The sequence below is a fragment of the Elaeis guineensis genome, chromosome 5, assembly GCF_000442705.2.
Source record: "Elaeis guineensis isolate ETL-2024a chromosome 5, EG11, whole genome shotgun sequence".
Classification (NCBI taxonomy): domain Eukaryota; kingdom Viridiplantae; phylum Streptophyta; class Magnoliopsida; order Arecales; family Arecaceae; genus Elaeis; species Elaeis guineensis.
The window spans coordinates 133257006-133282797 of NC_025997.2; the positions used below are offsets into that span (position 1 = coordinate 133257006).

Genomic DNA, 25792 nt, shown 5'->3' on the forward strand with positions numbered 1-25792 from the left:
ATTATCATGTTTAGAATAAACAATGAATAAAAGAGATGATAAAATAAATGGTAGATCTTATATCTATTTTTCTGGAAGAGAAGATAAAACAAATATTACCAAGAAGTGGTATTTATTTTTTCATACTAGATTACCAAGCATAAGTAATCTAAAAGTGTCATTTCTTGATAGAAATACCATAACTTATATTATATTAACTACATTTATATAATTAATATTAACTATATTAATATATATTATATTAATATTATGTTGACATAAAAAATATTAGTTATTAACAAATATTTATTAATCATCAAAAAATCTAACATATAATTTATTAATAATTAATATATTTATTTGTATACCAAAATATACTAAAATTTATTTATAATAAAATATATTTCTAATTATACATAATTAATTTAAAAAATATTTATTTACTTATGTAAATATATTTCAATATTTGAAATAACCAATGTTCATATAAATAAGCTATAAATAGCCAACAAATAGATTGAGAAAAAAAAATGTTATTACTCAAATTGTTTTTAAAGGTATTATTGAAAATTTGATAGTATTCCTCTATGAGATAACCCTTAATTAAATATAATAATCTTTTTTCCACACCATTTTTTCGAGTAATTTTTCAATCAATCGAATAGAAAAAAAAATTATTTTTTTTGAAAATCATTTTTTCAAATAATTGATTCCTAAGAATCATCCGATAATTTGATATATCCTAACCAAACAAACCTAATTGCTAGAAAAATATTTTTGCATTGCCAACCGACCAGCTCCAGAGATTCTTTAAAATCGAATGCAAGCAACATTTTTCTTAGACGTCCACATCTTTGATATTCTAGGGCACATGACAAGAGAGCAATTAGCACAAAATACTGAAATTCATGAATGTGGACGTGCATTAGTTTTGCATGAGCAACTCGTGCAGCCTGGAGTCTAATCAGTTTCCATCAAATATCCCCGGTTAAAAAGCACGATGGGAACATGCTAGCCTAATCCAACACAGAGGTAAATGAGGGTTTGGTTGGTGTTCTTTCGAGCATTCCATAGGATCTAGCAATGTTAAGCACACCTAAGCAACTCCAAACTGGCTGAGCAGCCACGGGGTTTTCTAGTCCCATTGTATTTCCCTGTGAAAAGTCCACTCAGAAGGGTTGATGGTGGATATTCCATCGGAAGCTACGAGATCATATGGTGAATCCTCCCCAAACTCGGTTGGCAAGGACTTCCAATGTAACGAAGGCTCCCACTCAGCTTCTTTGAGGACCTTTAGTATCTCTTCCGCAACTATCCTGCTCCCTGCAGAGGAAAAGTGAATCCCATCACTGGGACGGAGTTTTTATCAGTACGAGAGAGAGGAGAGAGAGAGAGGGAGGGAGAGAGAGATGAAACAAGCAAATTTTTTCGATCTAAACATCATTGCACATATATATGGATTATCAGATAAGTAAAGCAAATGGAACACCTATAGCAAACAATCGGTATGTTCTAAGGAGCAAATGAAAGAATTGGCCAGATCTTTGTGAGAGAGAGAGAGAGATTGCGGCGACGTAAGACAGAAACCAACTAATAATGCCTATTTCTTGTAGTAAACAAGAAAGGGCATCAAAAGAAAAAGGAAAAATGTCTAGATTTTCTTTTTTTTTTTTTTCCTTTTTAATTTGGTAAGAAAGGGCGAGCTTACGTGCCATTTGGCGCCATTTTACCACTATGACCTAGAGGTCATGGGTTCAAGACACGAAAATAGCCTCTCGGCACATAATTGTAAGGCTGTGTACACCCTTTCCAGACCCTAGGCCATCCTTTTAATCTGGTAAGAAAGGGTCCAGACCTTTTCAGGAAGTTGAGCAGAGACTAAACAACAAGCCATAATGAAGCAGACTCACGTAAAGCAAATATTAGCCCAGTCATCCTGCTTCTGTATTGCAGTCCAAAGATCAATAGCCTTCACATCCATATCGTTGCACAGTTTTATACAAGCTTCTGAGTATCTTTGGCAGGTTTCATTTGTCCGCACAATCTCACTTAGAGCGGTACTGAAGTGGAGCATAGACTAAGTTAACTTAAAAACAAGAACAACAAAAACCCTTAAAAACAAGAGCAACAAATACAACTAATGTGCAGGCATTATGGCACCTTGTTGACTGACGAAGCAGTTCCTCATTGATAGGAGGGCACGTGAGGAAAATAATGCGTGTCTTTTCAGATAGGCTCTGAATACAGAGTAGTTTGTCATGTCATCAAATTCTGCAAAAAATATTTTTCAATAATCTTAGACTAAGAGTTACCTTAAGATGATCTGCAATCCTACTCATGTTTTCAGTGTATTCTGGGAGTGGCACATGAGGACCTAGGCCAGATGGGTGAGGTCCAATTGAGTCATTGCCACCAAAGTAAACTATTATCAATGAAGGTTGCACAGCTGCATCCTAAGACAAAATAAACAGACATGATGTAACTTAGACAATATGATACGAAGGCAAAAAGTAAAAGCATATTATTATGTAAGAATACCATTGACCTCTTAAATTATAAGGTTGTATTTGCATCACTTTATATTTTTTTCTGTTTTAAAGACCAAAATAGAAATTTTCTTTCTATTTTTTTTAAACATAAACATGTATATCAAAGATGATTGTTTTTAACAGGATAAACATAAATTCTATGAGGGAGTGGCTAGTGGTGGTGGTGGTGTGGCGACAATGATGGAGGTGGTGGTGGTAAAATAAAACTTCACTATCAATAAAAAGTGGAACAAGAGAAAGGAGGTTGATGATATTGATCTGGTGGTTGGTTAGTTCAAGAAAAGGTTGCGAAGAAGCTAGCTAATGCAAGTCTCTAGTCTATGGTTATATCACTATAGACTATGCTATATCAAATTATTGGACAAACGGGGTTCAATGGCTGATAAAAGAGGCTGAAGATCACCTAGGTTCAAAAGAATGTCATGGATGCTCTGAAAATTGTGCTAGAATGAAGACTGAAAGCTGATTCCGAAAACTTTTGATCTCACCAAGAGCCTGCTGAGACCTCCAGACCACTTGAAAGCCAATTAAAAGAGGACATGAGGTGACACCTGACTTACAAGTCCCGGGTCCACAATGACTGACTAGTTTTTATAAATAAAACCACAATAGGCCTTTACAGATGTGATGTACATTGGACTAGTCAGCCTTGATTTAGTTTAGACATTTGATTTGCAGTTTTCCTATTCATTTGTGTAGCTTAATTTTTGATGGGTTGAGAACATGTACAGATGAGATTAAAAGATCTCAAAGCCAATGGTTAGATGGGCTGATGATGTGCCATCATTTAAATTATTAAGTTGCATCAGATCAAATAGAATTAATTCATCGGATGATTAGTACGGGCGTTACTGTTCATGGTTACTTAGCATGAACAGTAATCAGGGTTGGCGGGCAATTGTTAAGGAACATGGGAACTGTAAAAGAAAAACCCGAGAGATGTAGAAAAAGGAGGAGAAATATAAAAAAAAGTGGAGAAGATCTCTTCAATATATTTCACTATGATATGTACATCCATATATAGAGATGAAGAAGAGAGAAACAGGCAGGAAATTGGAGAGATCACGGTATCAATCATGTGATCCTCCCAATTCAAAAACATGCCATAGTAATTATAAAATATTCTAGACAATATTCTAGACAATGGACATTCCTAATATTCTATAACATGCCATTGTAAAAAATATTCTAGACAATGTATATTCCTAATATTCTGTATATTCCAGATATAGGCAATGTACATTCCTAATAGTCCCCCTCAAGTTGGCGCATAGAGATTTCGAATGCCCAACTTGCATAGAATCTCTTGAAAATGATCACAGCCGAGAGCTTTGGTAAAAATATCTGCAAGCTGACAATGTGTAGAAACATTTCGTGTAGCAATGTCTTGAGATTGTAGTCGCTCTCTGACAAAATGACAATCAATTTCTATGTGTTTGGTCCGCTCATGAAACACAGGATTTACAGCAATGTGTAAAGCTGCTTGATTATCGCAATAAAAGAATATGGGACCATGATGTGAAACACTGAGGTCGGATAAGAGGGCTCGAAGCCATAGTAATTCACTGATAGTGTATGCCATAGCCCGGTATTCGGCCTCTGCAGAGGAACGAGACACTATTGTCTGCTTCTTAGCACGCTAAGAAATCGGAGCATCTCCTAAGGAAACATAGAAACCTGTAGTAGAGCGCCTTATCTTAGGACATCCTGCCTAGTCTGCATCACAATAAGCATATAAATGAAAGGTGTTGACACTTGGAAAAAATATGCCTTGACCTGGAGACCCTTTCAAATATCGCAAAATGCGGAAGGCTGCGTCTAAGTATGGTTGCCGAGGAAATTGCATAAACTGTGTCAGAACATGCACCGAGTATGCAATATCAGGCCTAGTGATGGTCAAATAAATGAGTCGTCCCAGCAATCGACGATATGGACCTGGATCATCAAGTAGTTTTCCATCATCCGTCGTGAGCTTGAGATGTTGCTGCATAGGAAATTTTGTGGGCTTGGTCCCAATCATTCCGGTCTCTTGGAGAATGTCAAGAGTATATTTTCGTTGTGATACAAATATGCCCGAAGATGATCGTGCCACTTCTAATCCAAAAAAATATTTTAAGTTGCCCAGGTCTTTAATGTGAAACTTGTCTTACAAATATTGTTTCAGTGCCTGACATTTCGAAGGGTTATTCCCTGTAATAATCATATCATCCACATAAACAAGAATGGCAATGAAAGAGTCCTCATCCTGTTTGGTGAATAGAGAGTGATCGGCTTTAGATTGAGTACAACCATATTGGAGCAAGGAGTGGGAGAACTTTTTAAACCACTGTCTTGATGCTTGCTTGAGTCCATAAAGAGACTTACGCAACCGACAAACACGTGTATCACTTGGTTTTAGAAATCCTGACGGAGTTGTCATGTATACTTCATGAAGATCGCCATGAAGGAAAGCATTGTTGACGTCCAACTGATGTAACTGTCAATATTTAGCAGAAGCAACAGCTAAGAGACACCGTACTGTAGTCAATTTAGCCATCGGAGCAAAAATCTCGATGTAGTCAAGGCCTTCTATTTGTGTGTATCCCTTTGCCACTAACCGAGCTTTGTATCGCTCAATAGAACCATCGACCTTGTATTTAATCTTGTATACCCATCTCGATCTAATGGGTTTCTTCCCGAGTGGTAGATGCTCCAAAGTTCAAGTGCCATTTTGCTGGAGAGCAGTGAGCTCAGCCCCCATTGCTTCTCGCCACTTAGGATCCTTTACGGCTTGAGAAAAGGTTTTAGGTTCTTTATGAGAGGTAATAGCTGAAATAAAAACTCGATGGGAAGCATTAAGCTTAGAATAAGTGAGGTAGCAAGAAATAGGATAAGGCTTACCTGAGGTCACTGAATTGGCGGATGTGTCCGGGGGTCTCCCCACTCCTGGGGCATCGACAATGTAGTCCTGTAATCGAACGGGTTGCTTCCTATCTCTGACGGGCCGTGAATTAGGTCCAATGATCTTAGAAGATGAAGCCTGCTCAAGAGAGATAGTGTCGATTGCATCAAGAGTCCTGTTCAAACTTGACATTTGGTTCGAATCAATGGAATTGGTTGTGTTTGATCTGACTCATGAGAAAGAATAGGGTTTGAAATCTGTCCTTGGGTCTGACTCAAATTAGGTACATGAGGTAAATTATTTGTTGCCAAAGGAAATCCCACATCATAATCAGTCTGATTTGGTTGTGAAAAAGAAGGTATAATAGAAAAGGAAGGTAATGTTTGAGAATAAGGAAACGTCTTTTCATAAAAGATAACATCACGTGAAGTAAATATTTCATGAGTTTTAAGGTTATATACACGATAGCCCTTTTGACCAAGAGGGTATCCAACGAACACACAAGCATGAGAACGAGGTTGAAATTTATCACTGGACGTCTCATGCAAATAACAAAGGCTACCAAAAACTCTCAGATGATCATAGGTGGGTGGTTTATGAAATAAGAGTTCGTAGGGACTCTTGCCATTCAATTTTGGTGTAGGTGTCAAGTTAATAAATAGGCGGCAGTCAAAACACATTCTCTCCAAAATGACAAAGGCAAGTTGGCTTGAAATCTTAGAGCACGGGCAACATTTAATAGATGTCGATGTTTACGCTCAACCACCCCATTTTGTTCTGGTGTCTCAACACAAGAAGTTTATGATATAATCCCATGTTCTAGAAGATGTGATTTCAATGGTCCGGCTACAAACTCTTGAGCGTTATCACTACGTATGTGTTTAATGTTGGCATCAAAATGATTTTTGACCATAGCATGAAAATTAACAAAGTATTGGTATGCCTCGGATTTTCTTTGTAATAGATAAACCCAAGTAGCCCTTGTGCAATCATCAACAATAGTGAGAAAGAAATGAGCTCCCATGTGTGATGGGGTGCGATATGATCCCCATATATCAATATGAACTAAATTAAATGGTGAAGTAGATTTATTAATGCTCAAGGAAAAAGACTTTCTTGTTTGTTTTGCACGATAGCAAATGTCACAATAATTATTTATGGAATCAAAAGAAGTATTTGAAAGAAAAGAAACAAGTTTCAAACGCTTGTAAGAGCAATGTCCTAACCGAGCATGCCAGAGATTAATCGAAATATTGACTTTATTTGTCTGTGCAGGACGTATTGCCAAGCCTTTGAAGTAGTAAAGATCATCTCGGAGTTCATCCAATCCAATCAGCTTCCTCGTGGCAAGGTCCTGTAGAGCACAAAATGTGGGAAAGAAGAGAACAGCACAATTAAGTTCTCGAGCAAGTTTGCTTACCGAAACAAGATTGCAAGTAAAATTAGGAGCATATAAAGTACGGTGCAAGGTAATATCATTGGTCAAAGTAACATCACCATATGAATGTACAGACATATTGACTCCATTAGGTAAAGTAATTGAGAGTGCATTGTCAAGAGGTTCAATATCATGAAGAAAGAACTTACAAAAGGTTAAGTATTCGGAAGCACCACTATCAAGGATCCAAGAATGATGAAAAGAATCAAGAGAGGCCTTACCAACAAAATTTACGGCACTTTGAGTCTTATCTTATCCAAGAAGGAAAATAAGTTTCTGATATTGTGTAGGAGAAAGACCCGGTATTGGAGAGATTCTGTCTGTATTCAATGGTGTAGTAGCATTCACGGCAACCTCTCCTTGGTGCTAACTACCGATCTCGGCTCCATTGCCTCTGCCCTTAACTCGATCTTTGGATTGCCATCTAGGTGGGTACCCGATTAGCTCGAAGCATCTATCACGGGTATGTCCTGTCTTCTTGCAGTGGTCGCATCGAAAATATTTTTTATTCCTTTCTTTGGAGCCAATCTCTTTATTCGCCTTTTCTGTCATGGGCTTAACAGCGAGAGCCGCGGCTTCGGGTTGAGAAGTTCGAACAGCGGTGACTTCCTTCTGCTTTTCACCTCGAATCAATAAGGCATATGCCTTATTAACTGTTGGTAATGGCTCCATGGACAGCAGCTGATCTCGCAACGTGTCGTAGGAGTCCTTGAGACCAAAAAGAAACTGATGTAGTCTCTCTTCTTCTTTCTCAACTTGGATCTCTCTAGTGGCTCCACACGAACAAGTCAGCACCTTGGAATAAGCCGTAAGTTCCTCCCACAAGCCATGAAGATGGATATAATAAGCGGCAATAGTCATATCATTGCCTTGTCTGAAACTCCAGATTTGGGTCTTTAACTCATGAATGCGAGGAGCATTGCCTTGAGAGTATCTTTCCTCAAGATCGACCCAAATATCTCGAGCACTTTCAAAAAAAGAGATGCTGTCATAGATTTCTGGTACAACAGAATTGTAGATCCATGACATCACCATTGAATTGCACGTATCCCAGAGAAAATGATCCCACGATCCATCTATAGGTCGTGCAAGTGTCCCATCAACGAACCGAATTTTTTGTTTGCTCGAAGAGTAGTGATAATGGCCCTTCGCCATGCAAGATAGTTCGATCCCTTGAGTAGAGATATCACAAGGGCATTCCTAGGATTCTCTGAAGGTGAGATGAAATAGGGAGATGCCAGATCATGTGCAGCATTTAAGGTCGATGACGAACCATCCACCATAGATTCGATTGTGGTGCTCTGATCGATTTGATCGGACATGTTGATGAGGACAAGATGTAGCAACTATTTGCCTCCAGCTACGTGCAAGAGGACGCTTCAGCAACAACCTGCTGTAAACACTTAATCGAGGAAAAGACTTGGATCAATGGCGACCCTGCTCTGATACCATGTAAAAGAAAAACCTGAGAGATGTAGAAAAAGAAGGAGAAACATAAAAAAAAGTGGAGAAGATCTCTTCAATATATTTCACTATGATATGTACATCCATATATAGAGATGAAGAAGAGAGAAACAGGCAGGAAATTGGAGAGATCACGGTATCAATCACGTGATCCTCCCAATTCAAAAACATGCCATAGTAATTATAAAATATTCTAGACAATGGACATTTCTAATATTCTGTAACATGCCATTGTAAAAAATATTCTAGACAATGTACATTCCTAATATTCTGTATATTCCTGATATAGGCAATGTACATTCCTAATAGGAACATAGGTTGCAGGGTTTTATATGAAGGGATTCTATGCTATGTATTTGGCTGAGTTTTGGAGATTAACGATGAAAAAAGGTTTCTTCCTTTAGATTTGTTGGGGTAGATTCTTATCGCTTAGCCGACTAACCCTTTTTCTCGCTTCCCAACCGACTAGGTGCACAGTGATTGACTCTTTCTCGTCTCCGCACTGGATGAGTTACTATGATTCAACCCGACTTGGATTAATGAGCTTGAACCTAATCGAATTTCGACCAACTAAGATTGATGGGGTTTGACCACCAACCAAGGCCAACGGACCTAACCAAGTTGGTATTTAACTGACTTGGTTCGAAATGCAACCTACGACTACCTGGTGATATTTGACATATAGCCGACTACTTCCGCGATGCCATGCCGACTACTTGAATCCCGTACATTTGAAAATTGATGATGGTTATCCAACATGAGTATTAACTACATGCGAATGTGGAGCGCAATAGTTGTCCATGAGTGGCCCATTACTTGACTTTAACAGTAGTTAATGAGGTAATCGCCCACTAAATACCATAACTTCCACATCCCAAACATTCAGGGATGAGAGTTACATTGTAACGGCATCACCTATCCTATAAATACTGGTAAGCAATGGGGAACCTGGTAAGTTTTCTTATTATAAGCTTTCGCTCTTGCTTTTGGCTCTTTGGTTGTTCTCTTTTTTCGACTAACTTAAGCATCGGAGAGTTTTCCATCGGACAACTTCTGGTAAGAGGACTTCTTTTGCAGGTTCTCTGTCATTCATCGCTCAAGTGCAATAACTCGGCTCCCGACCGACTAACTCACTGGAGACAGGCTACAGCAGTTTGGCATGCCAAGAAGGAGAAGGAAAAGAAAGAAACATTATTTCAAGAATCGCAATGGCCAAAATGAGAGCGCAAAATGCTTCCACGAGTTTCACTCAATGCTTATCATGCCGTGATGCACCTCCGACGATCCTCGGGGAGCCCAGTGCTTCACGATCAGTGGTAACCACAAACCAACAATAATTTATTGCCCTGATGCAGTAAGTGAAGACTCTGATGGAGACTGTCCACCGTCCCCAATAGACTGTGGAGCAACAGCAGTAGCGGTAGGAGGATTCAGCGCCGTAGGATGTGCCCTCCAGGCACAGCCATCGATCTCGTTCTCCATCCCGCCACTCGACTCGACACTCCCATCGGATGAGTCATCAACCCATCCGACATTCATCTCGTCCTGACTCCCTGCATGCCCACATGCTGATTTCGATGATCATCGATCTCCTTCCTCTCGATGAGCCTCACAAAAGAGGAAGAGGCCATGATCACCATCAAGGTTTTCTGGAAAAAGTTCTACGCCAGGATATTCTAAGCATCCTAAAGAGTCTTAGTGATGGTTAGATGAATACGACCGTAAGCTGAGGGAGCTTGATCGCCATCTGGATCAGCTCTAAATAAATAATCGAGATCCCACCAGCGAGCGCGGCATCAGCACCCGTTGGTCCTTCTCTCGAAGGATTTTTGATGAATCGATCCCTAGTCGGTTTAAGATGCCGCAGATGGAGCCATATGATGGCTCCACTGACCCACTCGACCACCTTAAGAGCTACAAAGCTCTCATGCTTTTTCAGAGGGCATTCAATGTCCTTTTTTGTATAGCCTTTCCGATTACTCTTCAGAAAACTGTCTGAACATGGTACTCCAGACTTCAACCAAAGAGTATCTATTCATTCGAGCAGTTCAAACAGTTTTTCATAGCACACTTCAGCACCAATCGAAGGATGCCACGAACTTTCAACAGCCTTTTCTCCATCAGACAGCAAGACAGAGAATCTCTATGAGACTTTGTGGCGCATTTCAACGTCGCCACCTTAGAGGTCTGGGACCTTAATGAGTCGACGGCGATCGCAGCCATGAAGTGGGGATTGCAAAGCTCTAAGTTCACCTACTCCCTGGACAAGATTCTTCCCCAATCTTTCATTGAGCTCCTTAAGCATTTACAGAAGTATATTCGCATCGAGGAAGGTGCAACTGATCGACGTCAATTCAAAGGTAAAAGTCAGAAGAAAAAGATGAAGGAAAGAACCTCCACAGGATCCAATCGAGCCCACATTGAGAGAGAGGCTCCACCTTTTCGACCAAGTCCGAAGCCTAAAAACTTCGACAGCAAGTATGACTCTTACACCCCTTTAACTACTCCTCGTGCACAAATTCTTATAGAGATAGAGGGAGAGAACTACATTTGACGACCCCAGTCGATGAAATCACGACCGACATCTCGCAACAAGAAGTGCTACTGTCGGTTTCATCATGATCACGATCATGATATCGAACAGTGCATCCAGTTGAAAGACGAGATAGAGGCCTTAATATGATAGGGATATCTTGAAAAATACTTATGGGATCGACCTATGCAGTTGTCTGTTTATCCTCAACTACAACCACATCCTGAGAAAGAAACTCACGCTCAACTTACAGCGGGCATGATCAACATAATCTCGGCAGGATCGAAACTTCGAGGGGCAGATGACTCGGAAAGCTCCTCCAAACGTCAGCAGACAAACGATGATATCATTTTCTCCGAGAAAGATCTACAAGGAATCCAAACTTCTCATAACGATGCTGTTGTTGTATCTATGACAATAGCTAATTATAATATAAAATGGTGTCTTGTTGATAATGGAAGCTTCGCTGATGTGATTTTCTACGATGCTTTCTCTTAAATGCGACTTTCTACTAGCCAACTAAAACTAGTCAATATTTCTCTAATTGGGTTTACTGACGACTCGATCAAAGTAGAAGTGATAGAACTCCCTATTACTGTCGGACAACAACCTCGGCAATCGATCGTATGACTCAAGTTTCTCATAGTTTGAGTCCCTTCTGCCTATACTGTTATCTTGGGATGATCTAGATTGAATGCACTCCGAGCGATTGTCTAAACATATCACTTGTTTGTGCACTTCCTGATGAGGAATGGGACTGATAAAATAAGCGGAGATCAATAATTGGCCTGATAATATTACTTAACTGTGATTAGAGGAAAGAAGCCAATCAAAGCTTTTCCCATCAACAAACTGGATCAGAGAGAACAAGAGAGATGGGGAGAACCCATAGAGTAACTTATTTCAGTGCGCCTCAATAATGAAGATCTGACTAAAACCATCCAGATTGGATCTTTATTAAGTGTTGAACTATGAAAAAAGCTTGTTATCTTTTTGAGGAAGAATGCAGATATTTTTGTCTGGTCTGCCTCAGATATGTCGGGCATCCCTCCTGATGTAATTGTCCACCAACTAAATGTCAATACCAAGCATAAGCTGATGAGACAAAAGAAAAAAAAATTTACTTCTAAGCGACAGAAGGCCATTGACGAAGAAGTTCACAAATTGCTAGTATCTGACTTCATTCATGAGGCAACCTACCCAGATTGGCTTGCGAACATTGTAATGGTTAAGAAAGCTAATGGCAAATGATGGATATGCATCGACTACACCGACTTGACTAAAGCCTGTCCAAAAGACAGTCTTTCACTTCCATAGATCAGTCAACTAGTTGACGCAACTTCAGGCCATCAGCTGTTGAGCTTTATGGATGCCTTCTCCGGATATAATCAAATTTGGATGACATCCAAAGACAAGAAGAGGACGGCGTTTATTATCAATAAAAGTTTGTACTGCTACAAAGTCATATCTTTCGTTCTCAAAAATATCGGAGCTACATGTCAAAGACTGGTCAACAAGATCTTCAAAAATCAAATCGATTGTAATATGAAAATTTATATTGACAACATGTTTGTAAAAAGCCATGAAGCTTCTCTCTATATCGACAATCTAACAGAAGCTTTCGATGCCTTGAGGAGACATCAAATGAAACTGAATCCAACTAAGTGTGCTTTCGACATCACTTTGGGAAAGTTCCTCGATTTTATGGTGATAAGATGGGGCATCGAAGCCAACCTCAAGAAGATCAAGATTGTTCTCGATATGAAGCCTCCAACTTCTTAATGGATATTCAAAAATTGGTAGGATGCATTGCGTCTTTAAGTCAATTCATCTTCAAATCCATAGAACGATGCTTCTCCTTCTTCAAAGTCCTCAGGCAGATAAAAGATTTCACTTGGATAGAAGAGTGTCAGAAAGCTTTCGACAACTTGAAGCAGTACTTAAATTCTCCTCCACTTCTGACAAAGCCAAATACTAGTGATGAGCTATTCATGTATTTGGCTACGACTTTTGAAGTTGTTAGCTCGGTGCTAGTCCGAGAAAAAAATAAAATAAAAAAACTCATTTACTACATAAGTCGGGTGTTGTACGGGACCAAAATAAGGTACTCTCGGATTGAAAAAGTCATCTTCACGATCATTACAACTATTCGACGACTGTGTCCCTACTTTCAAGCCCATTCGATGAAGATCTTGATCGATCTCTCCTTAAGAACTTTACTCCAACAGTTGAACACTTTGGAGAGAATGGCCAAATAGGTTATCGAACTCAATGAGTTCGATCTTTCTTATATTCCATGATCCTCGATGAATACTCAGATACTCGTCGACTTTGTTGTCGAGTGCATGCCAATTGACGATGGTTAAGTCGAAGATCAATCCCAAGAAGAGACTTCGGAACCTACATAGATTTTATATGTAGATGGAGCTTCAAACACCCAAGGATGTGATGCGGGTCTCATTTTAACCAACATCGATAGGATGGTTACTAAGTATGCTCTTTGGTTTGGCTTCAAGGCTTCAAACAATCAAGTTAAGTGTGAAGCTCTGATAGCCGGACTAAAGAACGCCAAAGATCTCGATATAAAATATCTAAAGGTATTCACCGACTCTCAACTAATTGCCTGCCAATCCTGAAGAGAATATGAGGCCCGAGATCCTATTCTTCTCAGATATTTATGGAAGCTTAGATCTCTGCAAATAAATTTCGACTCCTTTGAGATCTTCCATATCCCTTGCTTGAAAAATATCCAAGCTAATTTCTTACATCGACTGACCACTTCTGATTGTGGCGAATTGGAAAAGATCTTCAACTTTGAAGAAGAAGTGCACCAAGCCCAAGTCGGTCATAAGTCGAGCTAGATTGACCTATTCATCGAATTCTTGACTAACGAAACCTTGCTAGCTGATTCTGCTGAAGCACGCCGCATGAAGAGGTTGACGGCTCAATACGTGATCATCGATGATCAACTCTATTGAAGATCAGCATCTTTGCCCTTGCTCAAGTGTCTCCGATCTTCTGAAGCCGACTATGCTCTTCGAGAGGTGTATGAAGGTATTTGTGGTAACTACTTGTGGGGCAAGTCGCTATCTTATAAGATTCTTCGATAAGGATATTATTGGCCAACCATACAAAAGATACTGCTTACTTAGTGCAGAAGTATGATCAATGTCAAAGGTTTGCTAACATCCGAAAGCTTCCGTCGAGTCACCTTACAATCATTTTGGCAGCTTGGCCATTTGATCAGTGGAGAGTCGATGTACTCGATTCTTTCCTATCTGCCAGTGGGCAAAGAGAGTTCATCATCATAGCCATCGACTACTTCACCAAATGGACGGAAGTTGAACCACCGGCACAAATAACGAAAAGAAAGACTACTGACTGTTTATGAAAATTTATTATCTATCGATTTGGTCTACCCTGAGTAATTATTACCAACAACGATCGATAATTTAACAACAAATTTGAAGAGTTCTATGCGAAATATCATATTATCCATAAATTTATTTCGATTGGATACCCGCAATCTAATAGAGAAGCTGAGGTGACCAACGGGATAATACTATAAAATCTGAAAATGAGAATCGATCAAGCTAAAAAAAACTGGACTGACGAGCTCTACAGTATCCTGTGGTCTTACCGAATAATTCTTTGAATACCGATCAGAGAAACTCCTTTCAAATTGGCATTTGAGATAGAAGCTATGATCCCAGTATAAATCAACTTACCTTAAACTCGAATGGAGCATTACGATGAACTAACCAATTCGGACAAGCGATGAGGTGATTTAGATTTGCTCGACGAAACTCAAAGACAAGCTTAATTAAGGATGGCATCCTATCAACAAAGGGTAGTCAGGTACTATAATTCTCAAATCAAACTCAAGATCTTTCGAGTAGGAGACCTTGTCCTTAGGAGAGTTGAAGTCTCCAAACCGACTGAGCAAGATAAACTGTCCCTAAATTGGGGGGTCCCTATAAAATTTCTACGGTTCTATGACCAGGGGCATATAAAATTGAGAACTTAGATAGCATGAAAATTTTTCGAACCTGAAATATCGAGAATCTACGGATCTACTACTAATAAGAATACTTTAAAAATAAAAGATTTTCTTTCCTACAATCCAATGCTGAATAGTTCAAATATTCGATAATTTACCAAATAACTTGATCGCTTGATATCCGGTCAAATAATTGCATCGTCAGCTAGTACCCGATGAAATGTTATTCAGCTGACACCTGATTAATAAAAAAACAAACCAGCACTTAATGATCTGTGAAGCCTGACAATCGCAAGCATATAAGCTACAGTATGTATGCGGCCAAAGCGGACAGAAATGTAGTTAGTCGGTTTGCTCCCGACTGACTAAGGATCGATTGGTCCAGAATAAATTAAAAAAATTTTCTCTAAAACTGACTGTCCTAGCTTGATGGGACATTCTATGGAACAATCTTCGACAATGTTCCTCTTCGATGAATTGATCTACGACTACAATTTGAATCTGACAAAGACTTCTATCAAAAACTGATTATCTGACTTAGAAAATTTTTAAGTCTAACTATTCAGTTATGAGTTTGCAACTTCCTACCAATAACTTTATCTTATAGACAATATTACTTAGTCATTTTGCAGAAAGACAAGTAAATGGGCAAAGAAGGAAAATGGGCAAACATACACACATTAGAATTGAAAAGAAGACCTTTTATTACAAAAAGGAGTTCATTACAAGATTGACGAACAAAAAGGTACAAAGCAAAAGACAAGAAACAAAAAGAGTCTAAGAAGATAGAGGATGGTCTTCCATGGCGTCTGCTTTCTTGTCGCTCTTCGAGCCTTCCTTGTCTGGGAGGTTATCTGCTTGTAGCCCGCTCAGGTCTAACTTGGGCTGTAGTCGGCTTATGGCCTTCTCGCAGTCTTTGAACCTGAGTTGGTAGGCATCCGTGGAGCCCTTGACAAGCTCATCCTCATATTCTTTGGACTCTCGAAACTCGATCAGTGCTCGAGAAGCTGCCTTCTGGGCCTGAGTTTCTATCGTCGATAGTTCATCCTTCATCTCTTGGGTAGACTTCTCGGCTTTTTGTCGTTTGCCCCTTTCCTCGTTGAGGGCGGATTCTCCCGACTCCATCTCTTTCTGGTAGTCAGCCTTTAGTTTTTTGAACTCCTTGTCCTTTTTCTGTTGGATCTCCAAAGATGCCAATCTGGCCTCCAGTAGAGTGATCTTCTCTTGATTTTTTTTTTCTTGCTCCTCGACAGTGTAGAGAAGCTCTTCGGTGACTTCGGCCTGAGCATTCGCAGTTTGGACCTTATCTTCAAGTTGGGAGTTGAGTCGCGCAAAGGCGGTCAATCCCTCACATAAAATTATTGTGTCATGTGTCAACTACAAAAGAAAAAATCAAAAATTTGGTTAAGTCATTTATTCGGCCAACAACTATTCGACAAAAGAACTGTTGATTCAATTCCGAAGAAGAAAGATCGAAAACCTACCAACAACAATGACGCGTAGGAGTCCGAAATGATCTCCGCGACTAGATGGGCCTTCTTAACTTTCCAGTCAGCGGATAGGATCACCATCTTCATCAACTCCTCGGCGAGTCGAAGATATTAGAGCATTTGGTCGGTGGCCTTGATATGTATCCCAAGGGTGATAGTGATCTCTCCGGAGGAATCTGGGGGATCATAATCGATGGTGAAGGCGGGGGGTATCGGGGAGGTGATACCATACATTCGACAACCAATTATTGTGTGCTGAATCATTAGTCTAAATACTATTTTTCTATAAATCTTTGTTCGATCTTTGAATTCAACTATGTTTTATCCACTAGAACCTGTAGACGGTATCTCAAGACCTATTCAAATCCTAATAAGATCCCCTAAAGACAATCAATGTACGGTCCAAACTCTAGGGATGAATCAACAAATACCTGAATCATTATTGAAATTTCTATGTATTTTCTTTTTTAATAAATTTTATGTTTTAAATTTTGTACTACTTTGGGTATTACTTAATTATTTTATTGATGGTGCCATCGATGAATAAGTTGATCACAGTAAAAACATGGTTAAATAGTTGGGCCATGACCAGCCAACTAAAACGGCTGAGTCCAAGTTAATGGTTTCAGACAATTGCTGGAGGCATCGCGAGACAAGAAAACTTGCTAATTAATGATTCTAAAGCTAACAAAAAAATGGAAGGAAAAGGCTTGATGATTATTTTTTTTCTTTTTTTAATCAAAAAAAGAATATGGTTCTTGACAGTAAAGATCAGTGGAAGTGTTAGTTATATCCATATGTCGATGGAAGTAAATAGGTGTCACACATTATCTACACTAGGATGCGGAGATGCACATGGTTTCTTTAAGAAGAAGCTTAGGATAATTACAACTCGGTCAATCAAGCATTTTCTTATTGGATTTAATAGATATTCTTCCCTTTTTGTTTACTTGCTTTTCGAAAGGAATCTTGAATCAAAGAAAAGGCATGGAGATCTCAACTGGATGAAGAGATTAACAACTAGCGAAATCTCGAGAATAAGGAGCGACGCTGCAGGACTTTTTTTAATACTAATTTTGAGTATTACATTATCTAAATATAATACTTGGATAGGGTGGTGAAAGAGAGAGAGATTGAAGGCTTCGTGGGCCATGAACAGATGGCTCATAAGTTTGCATTATAAACTGAAGATATGGGTGTAACTTATAGGTTCTGATGCTTTGGTAGATAGAGAAGCAGTAGCAAATAAGCTCGACTTTTCAAGACCTGAATGAAGTATTGGCATTTTTTGCTCGAGTAAACCAATATATGTGATTGAATGATGTCATTATATTTTTTCTATGCCATTACAAGAGGTAGCCAAGATAAATATGAGCTGTATAAAGTGAACCAATTCTCTGACAGAAGGCCTCATACATTTACAATAAATTTTGCATGCAACCAGCTGACCACTTGGAAAGACATACAAGCATTCTAAAATGAGCTAGAATAGTTCCAACCAATTATACAATCGCCTAAAAGAGTAGTCCTTTAAACATATATTATGTGAAACACTTATCTAAGTTATTCAATGATTTGATGTTCAAAGAAATCATAATTTATACCTTAGGGAAGATTTTATCAACCACTTGCAGAGCACGTCTTGAGTTCCAGCCAACATATCCTCGCAGCAAAATATCAGCCTATTCAGAAGCACAGAGAAAAGAACAAAAGTTGCCATGTGATAATAGAAGTTGTACTGAAATTCAAATGTTAACTAAATATGTTAAACTAAATGCTTCATGGACTTAGGTTTTATATGTTAGATATATGGACATAAAATTGTACAGGGGAAAACTTTGGGTGATCATTAATTTTTTGGTGTTACCGTTCGCTCTAACTATATGAAGCATCCTTTTATTAAATATATGTCCTAGAAGCCAATACGGCTGACATATTATAATAAATCTAGGACACAATTTTATACTTAAAATATTAATTTAATCAATAAAAAGATAAATTTAATTTTCATTAAAGAGTGATGTGTCCTTGAATTGTCTATGAAATTAATACTTCGATACATATTCTTAAAATATTAAGAATTAGAGGTATGTATAAAATTCTTAAATACTTCCGGTCATAGTATCATCACGAGGACGGTGATCGATCCGAATAGATTGGCACACAAATCGCTTCCTTCAGGGTAGATGAGTCTCTGGTCTATAATGTAGAGACATTGAGCGACGAGTATGGGTAGTTGTTAGAGAACAACTAGTACTGAGCATGACCATACGAAAGATCACTTGGATTTCTACTTGATCGTCGATGATCGTCTCGATGCTGTAGTTGTGTGAATGATCTTTTGACCTGCGATGGTATGATTGCTCGTAGTGAGATTGCCGGAGTTTGACTGACACATAAGCATGGTTTCATTGAGACCTTGTAGTGAATGTTGGTGACAATTGATCTATTGTAGGAGTAGGATGCGCATTCAGATAGAATCTATCGACCTTGATAGAGAGTAGTCCTATGAGATTTGAGATGCTTAGTCTGAGAGTCTGTGGCCACAGCAGTGCTATTGATGAAAAAAATTTTCATGAGAATTACAAGCGGACCAGAGCTAATCGAATTTATCGTATGACTAATGATGAGGTTTGACGATTTATCCATGACCTGCCATCTAGTTGGGACTCACGATAGAGAGACTGAATCACATGTGAACTACATCTTGAGATTCTTTTTCGATTCTATTGGATGCCACTACATACTGCTAGGTGTCACTGGTAGATTGTAAGAGCTTATTAGGATTGCTCAGGATCGACAATCTTTGATGAGTTAAAGTGAAATCGTTCCAATCTATTGAAAAGAGTTTCAATGATACTATGATAGAGATCATGGTATATCTCACTATCAAATAGAATTGAACTTATGGGATCATATAACAAAGAGATTAGATCTGAAATAAGCAATTGAACTTATGAAGTCTCAATCAGATTTAGAAAAATCCTATTGGATTCAGGATAACCTTGCTAACACATGATTGAACTCAATTTTCTCTTTGCACTTAAATTTTTTATTTGATAAGATTAATTCAAGATAATTATCTACTAATAACCTAAATGAATTAGATTCATTGAGCTTCAATTGTTGGGGTTCTAGGATTTTGGATCATATGCATTAAGGGTTCAAACCCTTAATTAAATTTTTTGATTGTTTGCATTAGGATGCCACTTGATTTGATCAAGTTGGACGTGCCCACATAAGAGAGAGCGTGAAGGACTGGCATAGGGAGTCTCCTAAGCCCTATGTGGCATATGAAAAAGTAAATGAAAAGGCTCCAATAGTTGGCACCTAATGAATCTCTTAAAGGGAGTCAAATATCTAAGGCTATAAGAATTCTTAATATAAGTAGGACTTATATTAAGAGGCTATTTGATTTTGAATAGGATTCAGATATTTTGCTTATTTAAAGAGGCTTTCTCTAACGCTCTTATGATCAGATTTGCAGCAGCTCCCTTGCCTCCTAAGGTCTCTCCATGCCTCCCTCTCTTTTCCCCTTTGGTTCCAACGTCCAAAGGTATTGGACGTCCTCCATCTCCACGCCCAAAAGGTGTTTGGGTATCCCCCTTTGCTTGCTAATTTTCAGACTTTGGTTGCTTCATAATCAAGAGAAGATGAGCAAGAAAAGAAAAAAAATATTAAAAAAATGATTAAAGAGTTGATCGCGATCTAGGCTTCGTTCAAATTCACAAGGTGATTGTTCTTAAAGAAGAAAGATCAACACCAAAGAGAACTATTCCAGACTGATCCTGAGTGGATACCCATAGAGATCGAGTACTTGCACATCTAAGAGAGAGCCTATCTTCTTTTAGATCTAGATTCAGAGAAAGAAATTGTAAAATGATTCGATCACATATTTAATTTCAGCATAAAATTCAGCATGTGTTCAATTTCAGCATATGAAGTAGAACCTTGTGTTCTATATTTTATGCATGCATGATTTAGATTAAAAAATATTTTAATCTTTTATTCCACTACGTTATTTAGAAAAAAAAATTGAAACATACATGCATGCCCCTACACGAAACTCCAACAGTGGTATCAGAGCCATGGATTTTATATGCATAAAATTGACATACATATTTTTGAAAAGAATTTCAAAATCTATTTTTTTTGATACATGAGATGTATAGATAATTTCTTTGAATCTGAAATTTATTTTAGATTTAATTTTTAGTTCATATATTCGATATGTGAAGGCATGCATAGATTTAAAATTTATTCTAGATAGGATTCTAGTTCATGTATATGTGATATATGGATGCATGCATAAATCTAAAAATTATTTTGACCTAATTTATGATTCATATATGAGATGTATGATTACATATTTAGGTTTAAAAATTAGTTTCAATATGATTCATGATTTGTATATGAGATATATGATATCATGTTAATATCTGAATTTTTATTTAGATCTGAATTTACATATATATATGAGATATATGCTTGTACGTTAAATCTGAAAATTAGTTTCATGATTTTAAACTTATCTTTCATGCAATGAATTTAGATCTGAAATTTAGTTTTAGAATCTAAAATTTATATTGGTACATGAGGGTTTTGGTCATAGGTAAATCAAAAAATTAAGTTATGTAATTAGATTGCATCTAGAATTTTTGATTTAAACATAATGAGTCTAATTCGATTAAGTAATTGATCAAACCAGATCAAGTATTGATTAGGATTAGGTCAATTAAGTTTTAAGATTATACAATTATTGTTGATCAAATTAATTAAATCCCATATATAGAATTGATTAACCTAAGGACCTAATTCAGCTCGATGGTTTGAGCCTGATTTGCTTCAGCTAATCTGTTTGGATCAATTAATCTATTTGTGTCTAAGGTAAGTAATTGAGAGGTGGTTATTTAATTGGTTCTGTTCGTTAATTTGACCAATTTATTAGTGTCTAAGGAAAGCAACAGGGGGATCCCCACTGATCTCCATTTATCTGGTCAATTTAGAAGATTGAGTCTTGAATAAGATTGCTTAGCGGTTTGGTTTAGCCCATGCCAATTAGATCGATCATATGATGACTAATTAGATGAGACCTAAATCTAAACCTCCTCATAAATATTAAGTCCATAGATTTTCTACCATTGTAGATGAGCGGACGTGGTACTGATGTTGATTGTTCTCGACTGGTCATAGTGGTTTAGTTGCATCAAACATACGTAACCACTCTATTAGCAAAGAGTTGCTCTAGGATAAAAATGGAGTTGGAGCCAATAATTGTTAGGTGAGGATCCAATGATGGCTTTGCACCTGCTTGTGAACGCTTGTAAACGGTGAGCCGGACTTAACTAAGAAGTGTGATCAATAACTATTAGGTAAGCCTACATAACTTAGAGACTAAGTCGCTACAATATGCTTAGAGAAGCATCTGGACAAAGGGTTGTCTACACATCGGTGTGTATATTACCAATAACTATTAGATGAGGTACATGGCATCAGTGGGATCACAACACCTATTAGAAATTCAGTTGTCGTATTAGGATTTTTGTTTTCCACACAGAGTGGAGGGATTCGAAAAATGGTGGGAGTCATTATTTGCTTCTTAAAGTTTTTAGAGCAAATATAAATTTAAAGTATGAAAGTCTAACTTGAATCTCTACTCTCGTAGTTAAAACATGTCAGCTTCAAACCCTCTAACCTGCATCTTTGAATCCAATTGTTTGATCGAAACTAATTTTAAAGACTGGTTAAGAAACTTCAGGATTATCCTGACTTTTAAAAAATTAGGCAATGTACCTGACCAGAAACCCCTCGTGTTGCCAAACCATCCTAATGCTGAGCAAAGAATAGCATATGAAAAGTGGATGGATAAAGACACTCGGATTAAGTGCGATGTACTGGCTTTCATGTCAAATAAGTTGCAGAGCCAGTATGAGCATATGCCCACTGTCAGGGCTATGATTACTCACCTACAAGAGTTGTATAGTAAGCAGAGCCACACAGCGTGCTTTGAAGTGTCCAAGAGACTCTTCAATTTGAAGATGCATGAAGGACAGTCAGTATATGAGCATTATATAATAGTGATAAAGGACATTGAGGAGCTTAGGAAGCTTTGGCTTGATATACAAAAGGAATTACAGATGGATTTAATACTTCAATCCCTTACGAGTTCATATAGTCAATTTATTATAAGTTTTCATATGAATAAACTGGATTGTATTATATTCAAATTGGTCAATATATTGGTCACTGCTGAGGAAACTTTGAAGAGTTCAAGAGACATTGTTCTCGCTATGAAGCGAACTTCTTCATCCAAGAAAAGTCTGGTTGGAAGAAGGATAAATCCATGAAGAAGCGGAAGAAAAAGAGCAAGCCAAAGAAGAATGTTTCGAAGAAGACTGAAGCAAAGAAAAAGTGTTTCCACTGTGATGCTGACGGCCATTGGAGGAAGAACTGTCCACTCTACCTGGAGAGCTTGAAGATCAAAAAGGATGATAAATCTTCAGAAGGTATACTCATAATTGAATCTAACCTTACGATTTCTTCTACTTCTAGTTGGGTATTGGACTCTGGTTCGAGTGCTCATATATATACTTCAATGCAAGGTCTAATAGAAAATAGGAGGTTGAGGAAAGGTGACATGATTCTTCGGATCAATAATGGAGCAAAAATTGCTACAGAAGCCGTTGGTACTTATCCTTTTCGATTACCATCAAAGTTTAGATTAGATTTGAAAGATTGTTATTATGTTCCTGTAGCTAGTCGAAATTTAATTTTCATGTCTATGCTAACATAGGATGGTTTTAATTTTAATTTTAATAAATATTTTTATTTTATTTATTTATGAAATAAATTGATTGCATGTGATCTTTTAATTGACAGTCTTTATCGCTTGCATGTTGATGCTAATATGAATTTAAATGAATAAGTAGTAAGTACCGTAGGTCAAAAGAGATCCAGAGATGAAATTAATAAAAAATACTTGTAACATCATAGATTAGGCCATATTGGAGAAGACAAGATAAACAAATTGAAAAAGAATGAAATCTTTGATTCTTTTGATTCAGAATCGTACCCAGCTTGCTAATCTTGTCTTCGAAAAAAAATAGCTAAGTTACTTTTTATGGGATATGGAGAAAGGGCTACCAATTTACTTGCCCTGATATACACCAATGTGTGTGGGTCATTTGATGTGTAGACCAAAAGTGGTTATATTTACTTCATTATCTTTACTGATGATTTATCACGGTACAGGTATGTGTATCTGATGAAACACAAGTCTGAAGTCTTTAAAAAATTTAAAAAATTCAGAAATGAAGTATAGAAACAAACAGACAAATCCATTAAGATTCTTCAATCTGATCGAGAAGGTGAATACCTTAATCAAAAATTTTTGAGATATCTTTAGGACAATGGCATAGTCTCTTAACGGACTCTTCCTAAAATATCTCAGCTCAACGAAATATCTGAAAGGAAGAATAGGATCCTATTAGATATAATCAGATCCATGATGAGCTTCACTGATTTTTCTTATATGTTTGGAGACATGTCTCATTAACTGCAATTCATTTATTGAATAGGATTCCATCAAAATCCATTCCTACCATACCATATGAGATATGGCATGGTAAGAAGCTAAGTCTAGATTATCTTAAGACTTGGAGAAGTCCAGTCTATGTCAAGAGACAGATGGCTGATAAATTAGAAAATAGATCTATAATAGCTTATTTTATTGGGTATCCAAAAGAATCAATAGGATACTACTACTTTTCACAAGATCACAATATGATTGTGAGTCAGAACGTCATATTCCTAGAAAAATAGTTTATCCAGGATGGTGACAGTGGGAGGTTAATTGAGCTTGAAGAGACGGTCTATAAAGAACGAAGAGCTATAGATCCTCAGGAATCCATTATTCATGAGTCAGTAATTGATATTCTTCCACCACCTCATAGATCTAGCAGGATCTTTCATCCTCCTAAAAGATACAAGGGTATGCTTATGGAGGAAGTAAAAAAATATTCCTTATGGGAGAGAAGAGTGATGGTAATGATCCTAATATCTTTGACGAGGTGATGTTTGACATCGATTTCGAGAAATGATTAGATGCAATGAAGTCAGAAATTGACTCTATAACTTGAACCAAATATGGACCTTAGTGAATCCATCCGAGGGTATAGTACCCATTGGGTGTAAATAAATTTATAAAAAAAAATAGATACAGATGGTAAGGTAGAGACCTATAAAGCTAGACTTGTGGCAAAAGATTATAGTTAGCGCGAAGGCATTGACTATCAGAAAATCTTCTCATCCATAGCCATGTTGAAATCCATCCGCACTCTGCTTGCTGTTGCAGCTTATTATGATTATGAAATCTGACAGATGGATGTGAAAACTATTTTTCTGAATAGATATCTATATGCAGCAGCTTTTGGATTTCACATCTGGTGATAGTGATTACTGAGTTTGCAAGCTGCAAAGGTCCATATATGGATTAAAGCAAGCTTCTCGGAGTTGAAATCTTCATTTTGATGATGCGATCAAATCATTTGGTTTCATAAAGAACGAAGAGGAACCTTGTATATACAAGAGGATCATTAAGAGCGCAATAACATTCTTCATATTGTACGTAGATGATATTCTCCTTATTGGGAATGATATTCCCATGCTAACCTCGATCAAAAGATGGTTGTCTAAGTAATTCTCTATGAAAGACTTAGGAAAAGCACCCTACATTCTTAGAATTAAAGTCTATAGTGACAGATCCAAATGGATGCTTGTCTTTTCACAGAATAGTATATCTCTTAGGCATAAGAGTATGTCATGCCATGTACTCAATCTGATATAGCCATTGCTGTGAATATCACGAGCAGATATCAGTCAAATCCAAATTGGGAGTGCTGGATTGTTGTGAAAATATCCTTAAGTACTTGAGAAGAACTAAGAAGTTATTCCTGATCTTTGAAGAAAAATCAGAGCTAAGAGTGAGAGGATATATAGATGCTGATGGTAGAATATCTACATTGGGGTGTACTCTTATGCAATGCTGGTTTGGTATGTTGAAAAGATTCCAAATAATCGATCAATCGAAGCTGAGAACACTATAAATATGTAGGATAAAATCTGATTTTAATGTTAATTGCAGAACTGAATGTCATATCATGAGATGCTATGACAATGTGCTGTAAAGACAACGATATCAAAGCCCTCGCTAAGGAGCCAAGGTCTCACCAGAAGTCCAAGCACATAGAGCAGCGGTATACGTGACTACCTCAAAAAAAAATATGTAGAGGTACGAAGAGTAGACTCCACAAATAATGTGGCAGATCCACTAACAAAGTAATTGAGCCAGCCAAAGATGGAAGTCCACCTTGAAAAGATGGGACTTAGATTAGTGGCCAATTGGTTTTAGTCCAAATGAAAAATTGTTAGATGTATATTCTAGAAGCCAATATGACTAA

At 37.6% G+C, this 25792-nt stretch overlaps 1 protein-coding gene across 2 annotated transcripts in view; it reads right to left on the bottom strand.

Annotated features, from left to right (window-relative positions):
• Window positions 1-865: 865 nt before the first annotated feature.
• Window positions 866-25792, bottom strand: part of LOC105046227 (GDSL esterase/lipase WDL1) — a 32672-nt gene continuing 7745 nt past the window's right edge. The window contains exons 2-6 of one of the 2 annotated variants that reach the window (XM_010924740.4): window positions 17939-18016; window positions 2292-2432; window positions 2140-2216; window positions 1890-2039; window positions 866-1328 (exon numbers count right to left, since the gene is read on the bottom strand). In XM_010924740.4, coding sequence (XP_010923042.1) covers window positions 1115-1328; window positions 1890-2039; window positions 2140-2216; window positions 2292-2432; window positions 17939-18016 — 660 coding nt within the window. In that variant the 3' untranslated portion in view covers window positions 866-1114. Of the gene's footprint in view, window positions 1329-1889; window positions 2040-2139; window positions 2217-2291; window positions 2433-15564; window positions 16222-16328; window positions 16511-17938; window positions 18017-25792 lie in introns of those variants that run through there. The other variant, XM_073258732.1, reaches the window with a different exon arrangement.